The 16,503-nt window shown below is 38.3% G+C and overlaps 2 protein-coding genes across 6 annotated transcripts in view; one reads left to right on the forward strand and one right to left on the reverse strand.

Annotated features, from left to right (window-relative positions):
- The first annotated feature begins 838 nt into the window (after positions 1–838).
- On the forward strand, positions 839–9,938 carry psme3ip1 (proteasome activator subunit 3 interacting protein 1). Of its 4 annotated transcripts, XM_060877993.1 has the most exons (9): positions 3,016–3,113; positions 3,409–3,487; positions 3,603–3,724; positions 5,359–5,457; positions 5,886–6,006; positions 8,060–8,194; positions 8,532–8,626; positions 9,061–9,216; positions 9,596–9,938. In XM_060877993.1, the coding sequence occupies exons 3-9, from the start codon at positions 3,610–3,612 to the stop codon at positions 9,598–9,600; spliced, it is 726 nt and encodes a 241-aa protein (XP_060733976.1). In that variant the 5' UTR covers positions 3,016–3,113; positions 3,409–3,487; positions 3,603–3,609; the 3' UTR covers positions 9,601–9,938. The 4 variants fall into 4 exon arrangements, with proteins under 4 accessions (XP_060733975.1, XP_060733974.1, XP_060733976.1 ...); XM_060877992.1 differs by lacking the exon at positions 3,016–3,113 and adding an exon at positions 839–870 and having other exon boundaries at positions 9,061–9,938; XM_060877991.1 differs by lacking the exon at positions 3,016–3,113 and adding an exon at positions 851–960 and having other exon boundaries at positions 9,061–9,938.
- A 189-nt stretch (positions 9,939–10,127) lies between these two features.
- Positions 10,128–16,503, reverse strand: part of cpne2 (copine II) — a 30,868-nt gene continuing 24,492 nt past the window's right edge. For both annotated transcript variants that reach the window (XM_060877987.1, XM_060877988.1), the window contains exons 15-16: positions 11,396–11,632; positions 10,128–10,827 (exon numbers count right to left, since the gene is read on the reverse strand). In XM_060877987.1, the coding sequence (XP_060733970.1) occupies positions 10,720–10,827; positions 11,396–11,632 (345 nt within the window). In that variant the 3' untranslated portion in view covers positions 10,128–10,719. The remainder of the gene's footprint in view (positions 10,828–11,395; positions 11,633–16,503) is intronic.

A 16,503-nucleotide genomic window follows, 5' to 3' on the forward strand; every position in this document is an offset into this window, starting at 1 on the left:
TTTTGTCTCTAGGCCTTACGAGTCAGCAGTTATGAACATGAACATGAACATAATTGGATATTTGAACTGTTGGTGGCGCTAGAGGGTTTGAGCTAGACACACCAAAGTTGCTATAGTAACTTCTAAGACTGGCCTCTACATGTGTGCCAAATTACATAACTTTCCTACGTACGGTTCTATGGGCTGCCATTGACTTCAATGGCGGAAGAGTAATAATAATAATAATAATAATAATAATAATAATAATAATAATAATAATAATAATAATAACGATAACAATAGGTGTCTACGCCCCTTCGGGGCTTGACCCCTAATGATAATAATAATAAGAAAACTAACGATAACAATAGGTGTCTACGCCCCTTCGGGGCTTGACCCCTAATAATAATAATAGAGAGGCATTTTCTGATAGACCCACAAATGTGTGCCAATTTACAGTATTAAGACAAGAGACGTGCTAGAGACCTTTTAGATTTTACATTCTTATCCAGAGCGACTTCCAGACATGCTTTGAATTCTCTGTGAATGAATAAATAAATAGAAATAGATCCCTATACTGGTTTACTAGGTCACAGACTAAAAATACTATCAGTCTACACACTAAAGGTGGTAAATCAAAATCTTTTGTTATTGTTTTTGTTGTAATTGTATTGTTTTCTTCTTGGTATTCTTTCATGAAGTCCCATAAACGGCTGCTACTGTAGCACACTTTGATAAAGTAAGACTAATTAAAAACACTTTCAGATTAAAAAAAAGACTTTTCAGAAAACTACATACTCCATGACTAGCAGTGTTCTCTCTTTATAGGAACTGTATTTGTTGAGCAGCGGTTGTAACTCGGACACATTTACAGTGACACAAGTGCGGGTGGTAAATATCTACATTCTCTCTATTTCTGTCTTTGCGTAAATCATGGAGAATTAAGAATTAATTTCGAAGCTTATATACCAACTCTTTGAGGTAATGTACATAGTGAAATGTAGTGCCGGGTTTAATCAGTTTGTGTGACGTGTTTGTGACATTTTTCATGCAGTTAGCAGTTCTTAGCCGTTAGCTAGCGTGCATGTAAATGACTCTGAATAGAATTACACTGGACTTTATATAAGCTGCTCTTTCTGATCTAAATGTGATCTGATAATAATATAGCTCATGTCTTTACCCTGTAGGTTGGTTGTGATATTTTATTTAGCCTTACTGGGCGTGATTTCTTTGCACTTATTAACTGTTTAAACTGTTTGAGTTCCTGTGTGACTGAAGTCAGTCACTAAATAATAGATTGACTTTGAGGCTCAATTGATTCCTTGGCATTCTTGGGGTTATCTATAGCTCTGTGAGCTTAGGAGTTTGTTCAAGTTTCATTATGTATAATAAGCTGTACATTACACATACTACACTGTTTAACTGGTTGCACAGGTTTCTGTTATTTTATTGATTCTAATAATACAACATTACTAGAACCAGGACTCGTTCACAGCCCCAAGACTAAGAATAAAAGGATCAGAAAATGTTTTTATTAACGATTTAAAAAGAAGCTTTTATTAAAGAAACATTTAACATTGATTGCCCTAGGATAATATTCCCTATAGATATTCACATCTTCAGCCTTTTCTTTTCTCAATAATACGAAAAGCTGTATTTTTGTATTATTTGCTTAAATATAAAGGGAAAAGAGTGGGATGTGGGAACAAAAAATTCTAGCAGTTTTAATGAAATTTGCAGATTTTTCGCAAACATTAAATGTAACTATAAAAGTACACATAATAAATGAAGTTTGAAGTTGTAAACGTTACCACATTATGAAGGTATACGAAAATTAAAAAATACATTATGGATTTGGGGTATGTTGTTAAAATAATCAACTTCAGGGTGGCAGTATTAAACACTCATACACACACACACCCCTACACCTACTGCTCTCAGCAATAACACTAAAACCACTGACAGTGACTTCTTACAGTGGCACCTGTCACAGAGTGGGTTATATTAGGCAACAAGTGAACGGTTAGTTCTCAAAGTTTATGTGTTGAAATCAAGAAAAATGGTCAACTGTGTAGACCTAGCTGTCTGGAGCTGTCTGTATGATTGGATCACAGCATTTCAAAACAGCATGTCTTGTGGTGTGTTCTTGGTATGCAGTGTTTAGTACCTACGTAAAGTGGGCCAAGGAATGACAACTAGTGAATCAACAACAGTGTTATGAGTGCACAATGCTCAGTGGTGCACATGGAGAGAGAAAGCTAGCTTGTCTTATCCATTTCCACGGAAAAGCTACTTTAGCACACAATGCTGAGAAAGTTAATGCTCGATATAGGATATAGTGTCAGAACACACAGTGCATCACAGCTAGCTGAGTGACCATGCCGACCCCTGCCCATTGCTGAAAGCTCCTAGAACGGCCACATGAGCATTAAAACTAGACCATGAAGCAATGGAAAATGTTGGCCTGGTTCTTTAAAATTAATTTGGAATTCCCCAGATCTCAAAACTATTGAGCATCTGTAGGGTCACTGATCTGGGGTCTGTCCGATCCATCAGAATCAGGTTTATTGGCCAAGTGTGTTGACACACACAAGGAATTTGGTTCCAGCTGTTTGTGACTCTCAAAAGTACAGACATAAATAACACTATACTATACAACACAAGACAAAACAGACTGTACAAGACAATGCAGATGTGATACAATAGATATTGAGTATTAAATATGAATACAGAATAAATGACTGATCAGTTATGTACATAAAGTGTGGGAGGCCCGATAGCAACTTGCAGAACTTTAAAGGGTTTGCTGTTAATGTCTTGGTGTCAGATACAACAGCACACCTTCAGATGTCTCGTAGAGTCCATGCTTTGATGCGTCAGAGCCGTTTTGGCAGCACAAAGGGACCTACATTGTATTAAGCAGCTGGTTTAATGTTATGGCTGATTAGCGTGGATAGATAGGCTTCACCTGCATCATGCTTCTCTGTCATTGACTGATTGTATTCCTTGCATGTTCTCTATAACTTTCTTTTCCAGCAGTCAGCTCTAATATTATTGTCCCTGACCTGGAATTGCCAGGTAGTGAAATCAGCCACTAGAGGGAACTGTTTACCTGCAGTGTTCCCTATGCCATTGTAAGCTGGCTTTCTGTAAACTCCCATTCGTGACCTAACAATAAAACGCAGTGCTGTGATATTTTGCGGAAAAAATACTGCTTCTGTAATAACTAGTTTAGATTGTTGAAATGATTTGTATTACTCCATTTAACACGTGAGGCTGTTGGGCTCTCAGCGATGTTCAGCTCTGACCATGATGAGCAATACCGTCTCTTCCAGTACACATAAACCAGGCTTTAGATCTGATTTCTGATATTAATGTTAGCACAGATTTCTCTTATCACTGTGTTCTAAGCCATCGTGTCTCTTTCAGCTCTGATGTGCTGAATCTGTTATCGATGACTTCATGAAGTGGATCCATTTTTCCACTTGATACAGCTGATTACATTGAGGTATGTTCTCCAAGCTGAGCTGGATTGTTCTGAACAATCTGAAAAAGTTGTGGATTATTCTTTTTTACTGATTTGTAGACTTGTTTTTTTTTATTTTGTTTTGTTTTTTTTAAAGCACTGTCATGGCGGACGGGGTAGACCTGAGCCGGAAGTTTGTTTCAGAATCAGAGATAGAGGAGAAGAGAAAAAAGCGGCAGGAGGAATGGGAGAAAGTTCGCAAGCCTGATGATCCTGAAAGTAAGTAACGTGAAAACACATTTGAAATCAAATTCTGCTGCCTTTTTTTTGGGTTGATGTGCTTGTGAAAGTTTGTGATAGTAGCACTCAAAATCACAAATTTATTCTCACATATCATTCATTTTCAAACTACAGACGGAGTGCACGATTCCTACATTATTTTTGTGTGTGCACGTTAGCAAAATGATTTAGTAAAATGAAATCATTTTCTTTGCTACTAAAATTTAAGTGAGACAAACAGAGTATTTTGCATGCACGGCATGTCCTTTTAGCATTAACTGTTCAGATAGATACAGATTAACTGTTCAAAAGATACAGATTAGAATGAGACATTAACATTGGTAATGTTGATTCATCACAGTGACTCAAATCTTTAATCTTTTGATTCTGTTCACCAAAGTGATTTGCTCACTAATTTGTACACACACACACACACACACATATATATATATAATGTGCATGTTTACAAATTAAGTTAAAAAAAATGGTGTTTAACTTTTCACCTCAAATGCAATAGCAGATCTATTAAATCTTCCTATATATTTTTATATATACGACATTTACCGTAATTTACCCTTTCAGTTGATTTCATTTTATAGTGAGGTCATCATCACTCATTATATATTCATAAAGTGGGATTATGCACCATATTATTATGCAAAGATACAAAACGTTGCCAGAGCTCCTTTCTCCTCCTGTTGAACAAGTAAGACTCCCATCAGAACTGAACGAATGATTTTGCTGCTTATTTTTTGGGTCGATGTGCTCATGAAAGTATTTGCTGACCCATTTATTCATATCGTTCACGACTGACAAGTTCCAATTCAATCATATGGTTCATGTGCTTCTTCATTCAGTTCATAATGAGCTGATGATCCAGTACAATCAAAGTCACCACAAATGACACAAGAAAACAATTTGTTCACTAAAAAGATTCATTCAAACACAACGATTCGTTAGTGAATGAATCACATACATTTTTCATGACATTTCTCATTGCAAGCACTGATTATAGAATGGTTTTATACACAGTAAGTTTTTCTATCTGACAAATCATCATCAACCCTTTTCTCATCATCATCACCACAAAACTTTGAGTAATTTGTACGATATTTGTCATGTACGAGCAGCTTTCACACCTGAACTTGGCTCATACCAGCCGGGTATCTATTTAGATATTATTTACATTCAGTCAATGATGTACAGTGAGGGGGGAAAAAAATTATTTGATCCCCTGCTGATTTTGTATGTTTGCCCACTGACAAAGAAATGAAGGTTGTGCTCCTAATCTCCACTCATTACCTTTATCAAAGATACCTGGGGGCCAGAAATCTTGTTGATTGACAGGAGATCAAATACTTATTTCACTCATTAAAATGCAAATCAATTTATAACTTTTTTGAAATGCGTTTTTCTGGATTATTTTTTTTTCCTCGCTGTAAATGATGAATGAAAGACATTTTCTAGTTTTTAGCCCCATTCCTTCCCATATGCATTTTAATCTCTCAAATAAGGAGAAAGGAAGCGACATGATCAGAATTCCAGCATTAAAATGTGACTCTGTGGCTTCAGTATTTCTGAAATGCATCTTTGTATGTTTTGTGTGTGTGTGTTTATTTGCCCCGTTCCTAAAGCCGTCCCCGAGGAGGAGTATGACCCTCGATCCCTGTTTGAGAAGCTTCAAGAGCAGAAGGACAAAAAACAGGAGGAATACGAGGAACAATTCAAATTCAGTAAGACCTCCGTCTGCTCTCATGTTTTCACCATGCCGTGATCTGTGTTTCTCTAAGTCGTCTCTGTAGATTCGGACCTGTGTCCGTTTAGGGTCACAGCTCATATGCGTGTGTGATTGTGAGCGACGTTTCAGTCAATTCTTGCAGGCACAGACAGGAGACGGGCTTTCGGCAGCTCCGTTACTTCTTTGTATCCCTGGAGACGGACCCGTCCTCAGTCTCCCTGGCGACCAGCGGCTCTCAGCGCTGAGTTAATTTAAGGGCAGATTGCTTGATCTGTGGAATAACTGCAAAAGTCATCCATTTGGGCGGTTTTTAAAAAAAAAAATGTTAGCAAGGAACAACCGGTATTTCGAAAGCACTTCCTGATGCTTAAGTGTGTGTCTGTGAGTCTGAGGAGACCAAACAGTGCAGATTTCTCTCAACAGAAAACATGGTAAAAGGCTTGGATGAGGACGAGGCCCACTTTCTGGATGAAGTGTCACGGCAGCAGTGCCTTGTAGAGAAGCAGAGGAGAGACGAGGAGAAACAGGAGCTTCAGGAATACAGGATATCCTTTCATTTTGTTGCACGTGCATCACAACTTTGCAAATACTGCCAGAGTTCTGAATCTGCTTGCTTCCTACTAACTAATGGTAGAGACAACGGTCAAAACACAGCAACTGTCAGCTCATAGGAAAGCCTCTTGCACCTTTTAGCACACCTACTTTTGAGCTGCACATCTGAGACTGGTTTAAGAAGAAATGAGAACGAAGTTGGCAAACACATTAAGGAAGACTTCTTTTAATGCAATGTTAAGACTCAGCAGTTTAGTCTTAACATTGCACTGTAGTCTGTTTACATTCATTTGTGTCTAAATGAACTGTAACCCAGTTTAAATAGAAAGCATAACATTTAGAGTCTAATGTTTTGCATGTTTTTATGCCTCTACTATTAAATCATGCCAGAATGAATGTCTCTCGTTTGTGAGAAAGTCCTGCAGTCTGTTATTTCATAATTCAGGGTGGGATTTGACCTGGCAGCTCTGGCTGTATTAGACATGATGTGGAAGTATTTACCAGCAGTGTGTTTCAGTGATGAGGAAAATCAGCAGCATCCCTTTAACCAGCGTGTTAACTGGCTCACGCTGATGTATTCACAGCTCCCTGCCCTTTAAACCCAGGCTCTAGGAGGTCTTTAGAGTTTGTTTATTTTAATGGAATACGGGTACAATTGTTCATTCTTTCCCGCTGCCAGTCAGACATGCGAATGCATTTCGGAGGACGCGTTGTCGTGGTAACAGAGCCGTTCGGCAGGCATGCGGCAGTGGTGACGTGTAATCGCACAGCAGAGAGCTGTGAACTTTTGTTCCTCTGGGTAATATAACAATATGGCCTAATTTAACCGTCTTAGCCTCGAGGGGTAGCAGTTTTTCTTAGCCACGTTTTCAGGGCATTTTTTTTGAGAACTCAGTCAGAGGGGATGAGGATTTGATACAGTATCTATGGTAGGGAGAAAAGGAGTGGTCTAATTTGTCAGCTTTTTTTTCACCCATGTGCCTTTGGTGTGGAGTGGCATTTAACTGAAATGGCATTTGGATGCGATTCGTCCTGTGTTGTCAGATATTAGGGATTTCAAAATGTTTACAAATGCAGTTTTAACCAAAATGTGTTTTTCAATGGGACTGAAAAATGGAATGCTGTATTTAAGATTTGGTTAGAAACGATTGTGGTAGCTACTTGAGGAGCATTTCATAATGCCACGTTTACACACACCCTGACTCGCAGTGACCAGAGGTCATTAGTGAGAGCTGCCGCCTTCCAGCAACTCAAGCAACTGTTGGCTATTAGATGTGGCCGTGTCCAGAAACATGACAAACCTGACAATAGTTTAACTTTATGTGCATGTGATCAGCAAACTCTCTTATATGATATGATGTACATATCCACTGAAGAATTTTATATACAAACCCCCCTCTCTCTTCACAAGGTTTTATTTTAGCGTCAAGAAAACTGATTTGTTCTCAAGTGGAATACTAGTTACCTCCCACTGATCAACATTATTACTATGGCAACCAGTTGTAATGCCGCCTGGAGACTTGCAGTGATAAAATCACTGTATGTGTGAACGTAGCATAATGCAGTCTGTGCTGCATTATGCCTTTTGGGCTGTGTATATTTTAATAAAATAGTAGGTTTGGGAAACATGTTAATGTTGATTAGGAGTTATTATCAAGCAAGTCTAAATGCAATGTTGCACATTGTCAGTGAAAATACACGGACATGCTAAAGGCATAACGAATTTATTCATACTTGTCTTCCAGTGTCTTTATCTGAGCCTGATATTACTGGAACTCAAAAGCCTACATGTATTAATTCAGCTTAATTCGGCTTATACAACTTATTCATACTTACTTGCCTTTTTTTTTTTTTTTTTTTTTTTTTTTAAACATGTGTTTATTTACAGTAGCCTTAGTCAGAATTAAAAAAATTCTAGACATGACTAATTATAAAGGTAGTTGAAAACATCCAGTGGTTAATTGATATGCTCACAGAATGAGTGTGTATACGAGTATTTATTTGCGTAAGTATATGTATATGCGCTCCTTAACTCTTAAGTCTCAGGCTTTGAAAAAAATGGTGTCCAGTCAGAGTCAAAAGAAGGAGCCAGAGAAAAAGGCTGCACCCAAACCACCAGAACAGAAGACCAGCCATCTGTCTCAGGCACACCTACTGGCTGGTGCAGTCAAACGCCGCAGGTGAGGAGGACGGATTCATGGGATCTGGATGCAGGGGAGATATGTATCTTCATTTCTGACAATCTTTGGAGCTTTTTTGCATTTATAATCATATTCATATAGGCCTGCTATTGTCTTTAAATATTGGAACGAAGCAAAAAAATTCATCTCTTTCTCTCATAAAAGCCACTTAACCTTTCTCGGGCTCTAATTAATTTTGTTCTGATTGCCATGACTCACACAAACTACTTTACATTCTGACATTCTCCTTGTGGGAGCGTCACAGAGCTGAGAGGGAAATCAAAGCAGGGATTAAACAACTTTTTCGCTGGTGTTTTGTTTCTTTCACTCGCTTCAGTTCCTCTCAGTCGTCAGAAAGCAGTAAGAAGCAGAAAGTAGAGGAGACGACGATGACAGCAGCAGCAGAAACAACTGGTAACGGCAGTCAGACAGGTGGGCACGCTTTGGGGCTCAGTGACTAACATGAGCACATTTTATTCATTCGTTATATACATTATACATACTGGACTAGTTCAATTCATGGTGTTTGTGTATAAATGACTGTGACCAGCACTACTGAAGCACTACTTAATTATGCAATAAGTAGAAATTTATTTAAATATTATTCATCAGCCATATGAAGAAGCTATTTTAATTATACATTATTTATTATAGAAAAACTGAAAAATTATTCTGCTTTGGTATGATTTTTATTTCCTAACTGAGAACTTGGATATACTGTTCTGCCTATAAGCAAATATTTAAATGTTTTATTATAATAATATTCACAAAAGTTTTAAATTCAAATAGAATTTTTATATTGGATGTTAGAGGTATTAATTAGGTATGACATGGAGATGTTTATTAGAACATGTGTCTGTGTTTAGATCAGGAAACAGTGGGGCAGAAATCGGTGCCTAGGGCAGGAGTGACACGGGGGGGCACGCTCCATCGACCCTCTGCAGCCATGTGTGTGGGCATCCTGCCAGGCCTCGGGGCCTACTCGGGCAGCAGCGACTCCGAGTCTAGCAGTGACAGCGAAGGTAGCGTGGAAGGAACCACCTTTCCCATAAAGTGCCACAGACTCTTCAGATAGACACACTGACGAACCACACGGTCATCCATTTTATTTCTCCCTTATTGTATCTTGGCTCCTCCCCTGTTTTTGCCCTTTTAGCCGTCCGGATCACAGTTGCTTGATCTCAGTTGATGTTAATGTTGACGGTATAAACTCAGTAATTTGCCTCAGTGTCCCAGTTCTAAAATTCTGCAGTGCTGGATGTTTGGTTTTAATAAGACTTTTTCCTAATCTGACTTAAAACTAATTAAAGGCTCCTTTAACAGTAATTGGCACTGTGGTCATTGATGTGTTGTGTGTTGAAATGACTCCTCCCCATCATCCCCGTATTACATTCCATACAGTTTAAATCCCTGCACCTAAACCTGGCGATGACACCCTACGCGTCTCCATGGCTTCTACCGAGCTGCTGACGAAGGGGATGACGACTGACGTCTGTGGATTGAAGAGAAGGCTGCTTTATGTCACTTAATCGGATATCTTCAGTACCATCATATGAGAGAATCAGACTGTTCTGAGCAGTGCTGGGTTGGAAGATGTATAAAAAAAAGTCTTTCTGAAAGTCCATGCTTGTTTTTTTAAGGCTGCAATGCTAAAAATGCTGGATATTTTATGAACTGTTCCCCTATAAGGATATGAATGTGCGTGAAACCTGGATGGAACATTAAAGCCAAAAGGGAAATGAAATGTTTGTCGTGTATTTTTTCCTCATGGACTTTAAAATGAAAGTCACTTTAATCAAGAACTTGTAACCAAATGAAACCTCTCTAATTGCAGAGGCGTGCTGTGCATACTCCATTACCCATTCTATAAAAACTAGATTGCAGGTTAATAAGCTCTTGCATATGTCATATGATGTGGTTTTAGGACACGTGCTTTACGACTAGCAACACCTCAAGTGAAATTTATTGACCTGAGTACTGTAACAAAAAAAAGACTGACCAAACTGTATAAAAGCACAAAAGAACATCACCATAACCATGGTACTATACAACTGACAAATTACAAAGCACTACAGAAAAGATAACAATTACAAATATGAAAGATAATATCTTTTAAAACACATAAATATACATTCAAAGGTTTTCACCCCCTCTAGGAATATTTAACAGGTGTTCCTTTGCTCTAGTTCTCAGTTGCTTTTGAGCTTGAAGGTTCTTTTTTCCCCCCAACACATCCTGCTTGTTCGTGAGCTGCTCCAGTTTGTCAGGGGACTGGAGTTGACAACCCCTGCGTTAGAGGAGTTAGTGTCTGACACACACACGTACATAACCTTACATTGCATCTTCTTTTAGAACTTGGCATTTGTAAAACCAATAAATAAAAACATTTATTTATTAAAAACAATTATTTATAGAAAGGCATGCGCTTTGTCCTTCAGTAAGGTCAGTGATCTTTTTTTTTTTTTTTTTGTAAACAGTAAGTAGATTTTGGCAACATGCAGTGTGAACTCCACACGTTAAAACTTTTACTCCGGCATCGTGTTTCTAGGCGACAGGTTCCTCTGTTTGAAATACTGTGTAACCTGTTGAGGCAGCTCGGCCAATACTGATTTGGCTAAAGTTTCCTTCGGAGCCTGTGAGAAAAGCAAACACAAACAAACAATCAGCTGATGCTGTGCCAGAAACAAGGATTGCTCATTAGGTTCCTGAAGCTGCGATGCCCTTATCACTCAGGCAGATGCACTGTTTACGTAATGAAGTAGTGAATGTGCTCAGTACTTGAAATGAATTTCAATTTGTAGCAAAGGATGCCACAGGGAGCATTGTGTGTGCTCTCTCGCACTGTTGAGGAAGTCACATGGTCTGCAAAACACCCACTCCCACACCCACACGACACTGTGGAGCTCGTCCAGAACACCAAGGCACCACACGCAGCCTCGTAGCACCCACAGTATTGATTAAGTGAGTAAGCTAACACATTGAGGTCAAATTACATGCTGTAATATTGACAGCATGGCACCATAGAGCTGTGACTTGCAACCTGTCTCTGCAACAATAATGTAGCTCGGTGAATAAAAGCTGCGTGCAAAAAATGTGTCCTTATATAACAGTACCAGGGGTGAAAAAGCTTGTGAAGTTTAAAAGGGAGCTTGTGGTTGAGATACTGAGAGAAATTTCATCAGAAAAAGAATGAGTACTCACATTGCGGAAGTCCCTGAATGGGACAAACTGTACTATGTCCCTGACTGCCTCTTCTCCAGTGTAGGAACGTAATACACTGCTGTCTCCATCCAGAAACTCCATAGCTGCAAAGTCGGCATTTCCCACTCCAATAATAATGATGGACATGGGCAGTTTGGCAGCTTGTACGATCGCATGACGTGTCTCGTCCATGTCACTGATCACACCATCGGTAATAATCAGCAATGTGAAGTATTGCTGTAGTTCACAGAAAGAATACAGTAATATGGCATATGAGATAAACAACTAAATATTATCATAATATGCACAATAAACTATTTATACAGAATAACTATACATTTATATATTAAGGACTTGTGTTCAAAAGATCAGTACTCCACAAAAAATATTAATTAAAACAATAATATAATACTCCTAAAAAATGAACAAGCAAAAAAATAATCCATCAGATTTCTGTAATGCTTATCTTAAGCAAAGCCCAGAGCCTTCACACATACTACAGACAGTTTGTAGAGATGCCAGTCAGGCTGCCCAGATGAAACCCCTGAAGCACATGTGAGAAGATGCAAACTTTGAAGAGACAGGGTGGAGATAAAAATCAAACCCACAACCCCAGAGGTGTGAGGCAAACATGCTAACCGCAAACAATAATAAGCATGCAGTGTATATGGGTTATAGATATTGCATTATAGAGATTTGCATGTTATTATAAACATCTTTTCCAACACACTCAGAAGAAAGTGACACATACATTGAGATCACAGGGACCCAATGATTGGCTAGTGTCACTACAATTGACAGGAATGAGAGCATAGAAGAGTTATTTATTTATTTAGTTTTTGGTTTTTTTTTTACCCCAGCCTCTTTGGGATTTAAAGTTTGGAATCACTTTATGATAGGGTGACAGTGACAGTTAAGGGCCTTTCTCAAGGGCTCAACAGTGGCAGCTTTGCAGTGCTGGGGCATGAACCCTGAACTTCCAATCAACAACCCAGAGACCACTTGAGACACTACTGTCCCAATGACTTCCCAGGGTTAAAAACTCTGGAGTTACTCTGGTGGTGTATCTGTCACTAAACTCATAATTAGAAGTGCTATTATTTAGCAAGCTGCTGACAATAAAATCGTTTAGGACACCACACAAAGAGAAGCTTGTGTTATTGGAGGTTGTGTCATTCATTCATTCATTCATCTTCTACCGCTTATCCGAACTACCTCGGGTCACGGGGAGCCTGTGCCTATCTCAGGTGTCATCGGGCATCAAGGCAGGATACACCCTGGACGGAGTGCCAACCCATCGCAGGGCACACACACACACACTCTCATTCACTCACACAATCACACACTACGGACAATTTTCCAGAGATGCCAATCAACCTACCGTGCATGTCTTTGGACCGGGAGAGGAAACCGGAGTACCCGGAGGAAACCCCCGAGGCACGGGAGAACATGCAAACTCCACACACACAAGGCGAAGGCGGGAATCGAACCCCGACCCTGGAGGTGTGAGGCAAACGTGCTAACCACTAAGCCACCGTGCCCCCTAGGTTGTGTCATTCACTGCTTAATGAGTTAGCGTACTATTCTTGATAGAAAAAACAAAACCGGATACTTGCAGTATATACAGCTTACAGGCATCTCATTATGGCTTTGTCATTAATTTAGATTTATGTGCTATATGTGCTTATGCATGGTAGTCTGACATTACTTTTTAAACCATTTACCAGGTCATTATGGCACAACTGCTGCACTATTCTTACAGAAATGTAAATGATTTAACGAAAAAAACATAGCATTTTAGTTTGCCCATGTGAGAATCTCTGCACAGTGTTAAGCAATCTGCATTTCAACTCTCGATGTTAATTGACACAAATTTAAAATTTCCTTTTCAGTATGCACCTTATTCACTAAAGCTTACAACAAATGCTGATGGCATGGCACACAAACAAATCAGCACATCCGATTCATGAAACTGAATTAGAAATGAAACGTAGCCATGATTAATTAATTAACTTTACCTATATGGACACAAATCTCTGTAATTTGATCAATTGCCTGCTAATGAATGATGTCAGTCAGAGCATCTTTTCAAATTGCTTGTCTTGCTGCATGACAGGGCAGCAACACACACTCTGCCCTCTTCCACATACACAAGTCCACAGATGCCCATGATTGGCTAGTAGTACTGCGATTAACAAAGGAGAGTGCATACCGACATCTCTCACCTCTAGAGCACGACTAATATGGCTTTGTTGAATCCCTGCAATAGATGGTGCTGGTATCATCATAATTTGAACTAACAATTTCCTGACAACAATGTGCATTAAAGAAACTGACTGTCATTTATATATCATATGCATACATCCCCAATTTACCATTATATACATTTCTTGTATATACCAGATCCCCAATTAACAGATACAGGTGCTTCAAAAGTGAATGGAGTAAAAGTAAATCATTTATAACTTGATATAACATTGAAGCTGAGTTAGTTAAACAACTGATTTATTTATAATGTATTCATGTGTATATTCAAGTTATTTGTTCCCAAAATAAATAGGTTAGATTTAGTCGAAATCAGACTTAATTAAAGTTTATTTTAATAAAAATATATTAGCCAAGTTTCCATTCTGAACAACAGACAAATAACGACTTAACGATAAATAACAGAACAATAATAACTAACAAAGTCAGAAAAATAGACTATCAAATTAAATGAAATTATGTCTGGTGTGTTTTAATAACCTCAATAACTGTGTGTAACTGTGATGTTCCTGTGTGAGCAAATATCTTTATCAAACTTATCTATTTATCTACTTACACTTGCTTATACAACAATGGCAATAATGATTTTAATTATATAACATGAAATTAAGCATTTTTCAAGCTGTTAAAATGTTGTGCTCAAATGTATACACACCCTGACCAGCCACCAAAGATAAAACCATTACATAAAGAAGCTGTCAGTAGAATTTGGTTGTACTTTTTGTTTTTGCCACTTATATTTGATGATGTGCACCTTTGATGAATGAGAGACTGTTTCTCATTAGTAGATCAATGAAACATGACAAGAAGTTTTCCACATAGTAAAAACTTTATGTTTCTCAGTGAATATGAAACAGTCTATCAGACGGAGGCTAGTAATAACACTGAACAGACACAACAGTTTGTTTTGACACTTTTTCCCCCACGTTTATTTTTCACAGAAAAAGTGATAGCTGAATCACCTTTTGTGCTAACATGGGGAAAAAAGAGCGGGTCACATGGCACACACAGTTACCATAACAACGCTCTTATCAGTCCTAGTAAAACTAAGTTACTAACCAGCCTAATCTAAATACAATGTAATAATAATAATAATAATACTAACAAACAACAACAAAAATAATAATAATAATAATAATAATAATAATAATAATAATAATAATTATTATTATTATTATTATTATTATTATTATTATTATTATTATTATTATTATAGCATTAATAAGACATAAATAAAAATGGGTTTAACTTTGGCATTGAGGAGGTCGTTTGGAAGGTGATTAGTAAACCAATGCAAGCTAGAACCGGTAAGAGCGTTGTTATGGTTACAGTGTGCACGTCTCATAAGCTGCTTTTTTATTTTAGCACAAAAGGTACTCTGGCCATTGCTTTTTTTTTCCCAAGTGTGAAAGCTCCCTTACATATACATATCCCTCACACACAAGTTACACTGTCCTTCACACAGACTCACAAAAAGGTTTTTTGTTTTTTTTTGCACTTCTGTCCCTTTTCTTCTAAAGCGACATTTCATGAATATTTCTATACATTTATGAATGTTAGATGTGTGCTATATTGAGTGGAATAGTAATATATTGGGGTTCTGAATAGGGCTGTATTTGTTCCTTTAGACGTACCACTTCTAAGCTCTATGCTGGAATGACACATGGAAGGTATATAAGAAATTCTACCATTTATGAGACAGCATTTAAAAGACAGTTCTGAGAAACAGGAAATATTTTTCTTTTCTTTTAATTAGATGATAACCACTCGTATGATTGACAGTCTAATATGTAATGTGTGTATGACTGACTGCTGTATGACTGACTGCTTCTCTACTGTTTAAATGAAGCTCTGCCTCTATAAAAGGCTTCACAAAGCACAAAGCAAACACATCAGAACTAAATGCAGGCGAATACCAGAGTACCTTGCAAACCTTGAAACAGCAAGCAGATGTTGGAATCCAATTAAAATTACAAGTTCAATTGGTAATCACAACATTCAATCCAGCACCATAACCCTTCTTGAGTAAGTTATAAGATATGAAAGTGTGTGTGGAGGCACATGATGAAACATCCCCTACTCACACTCCAGCAGGCAGAGAGTGAGGGAGGGTGTAAGTGCTAGAGGGGAATTTACACTGTCACTTTTTCCTCCTCCTGCTGCTTTCCACACTTGCGCTTCCATGACACTTTGATTTAGCACGAAGCTTTGCCTCTGCTCAGCATGCCGGGTTAATGAATCTGTTTTCCAGCTGCATAACTGCTGCTGCTGCACTGACATACTGCATTTGCTCATCAGTGTCCCAGGGCACTACAACAGCAAGGGCTCTGACATCCAACCCTACACCACCCACACAGAAATGTCACGACAGATCGTACTCCTCTAACTTGCAGAGCTGCCTAAAGTTAAAAAAAATCATTTGGGCAAATGGAATGAGAACCCTGTAAACTGTCTAGCGTAATGTTTTGTAAAAATGTTGTGTTTTGTTGCCTCATTGCATTTTCATTATACAAAAAATGAAAGGAAATGACCTTTTTTTTTCCATTTCACTTAACAACAGTATGGCTAAATAAAAAGCTGTCCTGTGCAGTGCAGTACAATGTGGTCACGTGATATATATATATATATATATAAAAAAAAAAACAGCAAAGAGGGTCAAGGCCATACTTCCCTGCCTTTAGGGAATAATGTGATGCTGGGAAGTGGTGAGAAATAGTTCCCACAGGCACTGATTCAAGCGTATCCACTGTCCTCAGGACACAACATAAACAGCAAGCAGTTTCCTGAACCACAGTTACTTGTCCTAGGTGTGACATGCTCTGGGCATGCTGTGGACCACCACT

Source organism: Tachysurus vachellii, chromosome 9, assembly GCF_030014155.1.
Source record: "Tachysurus vachellii isolate PV-2020 chromosome 9, HZAU_Pvac_v1, whole genome shotgun sequence".
NCBI lineage: Eukaryota > Metazoa > Chordata > Actinopteri > Siluriformes > Bagridae > Tachysurus > Tachysurus vachellii.

Bases quoted from the DNA above. Each gene is read 5' to 3' on its own strand.
- psme3ip1 (XM_060877992.1), top strand. From the start codon at position 3,610: ATGGCGGACGGGGTAGACCTGAGCCGGAAGTTTGTTTCAGAATCAGAG. The intron at 3,725-5,358 runs GTAAGTAACGTG...CCGTTCCTAAAG, and splicing joins CAAGCCTGATGATCCTGAAA to CCGTCCCCGAGGAGGAGTAT. The intron at 6,007-8,059 runs GATATCCTTTCA...TCTTAAGTCTCA, and splicing joins CAGGAGCTTCAGGAATACAG to GGCTTTGAAAAAAATGGTGT.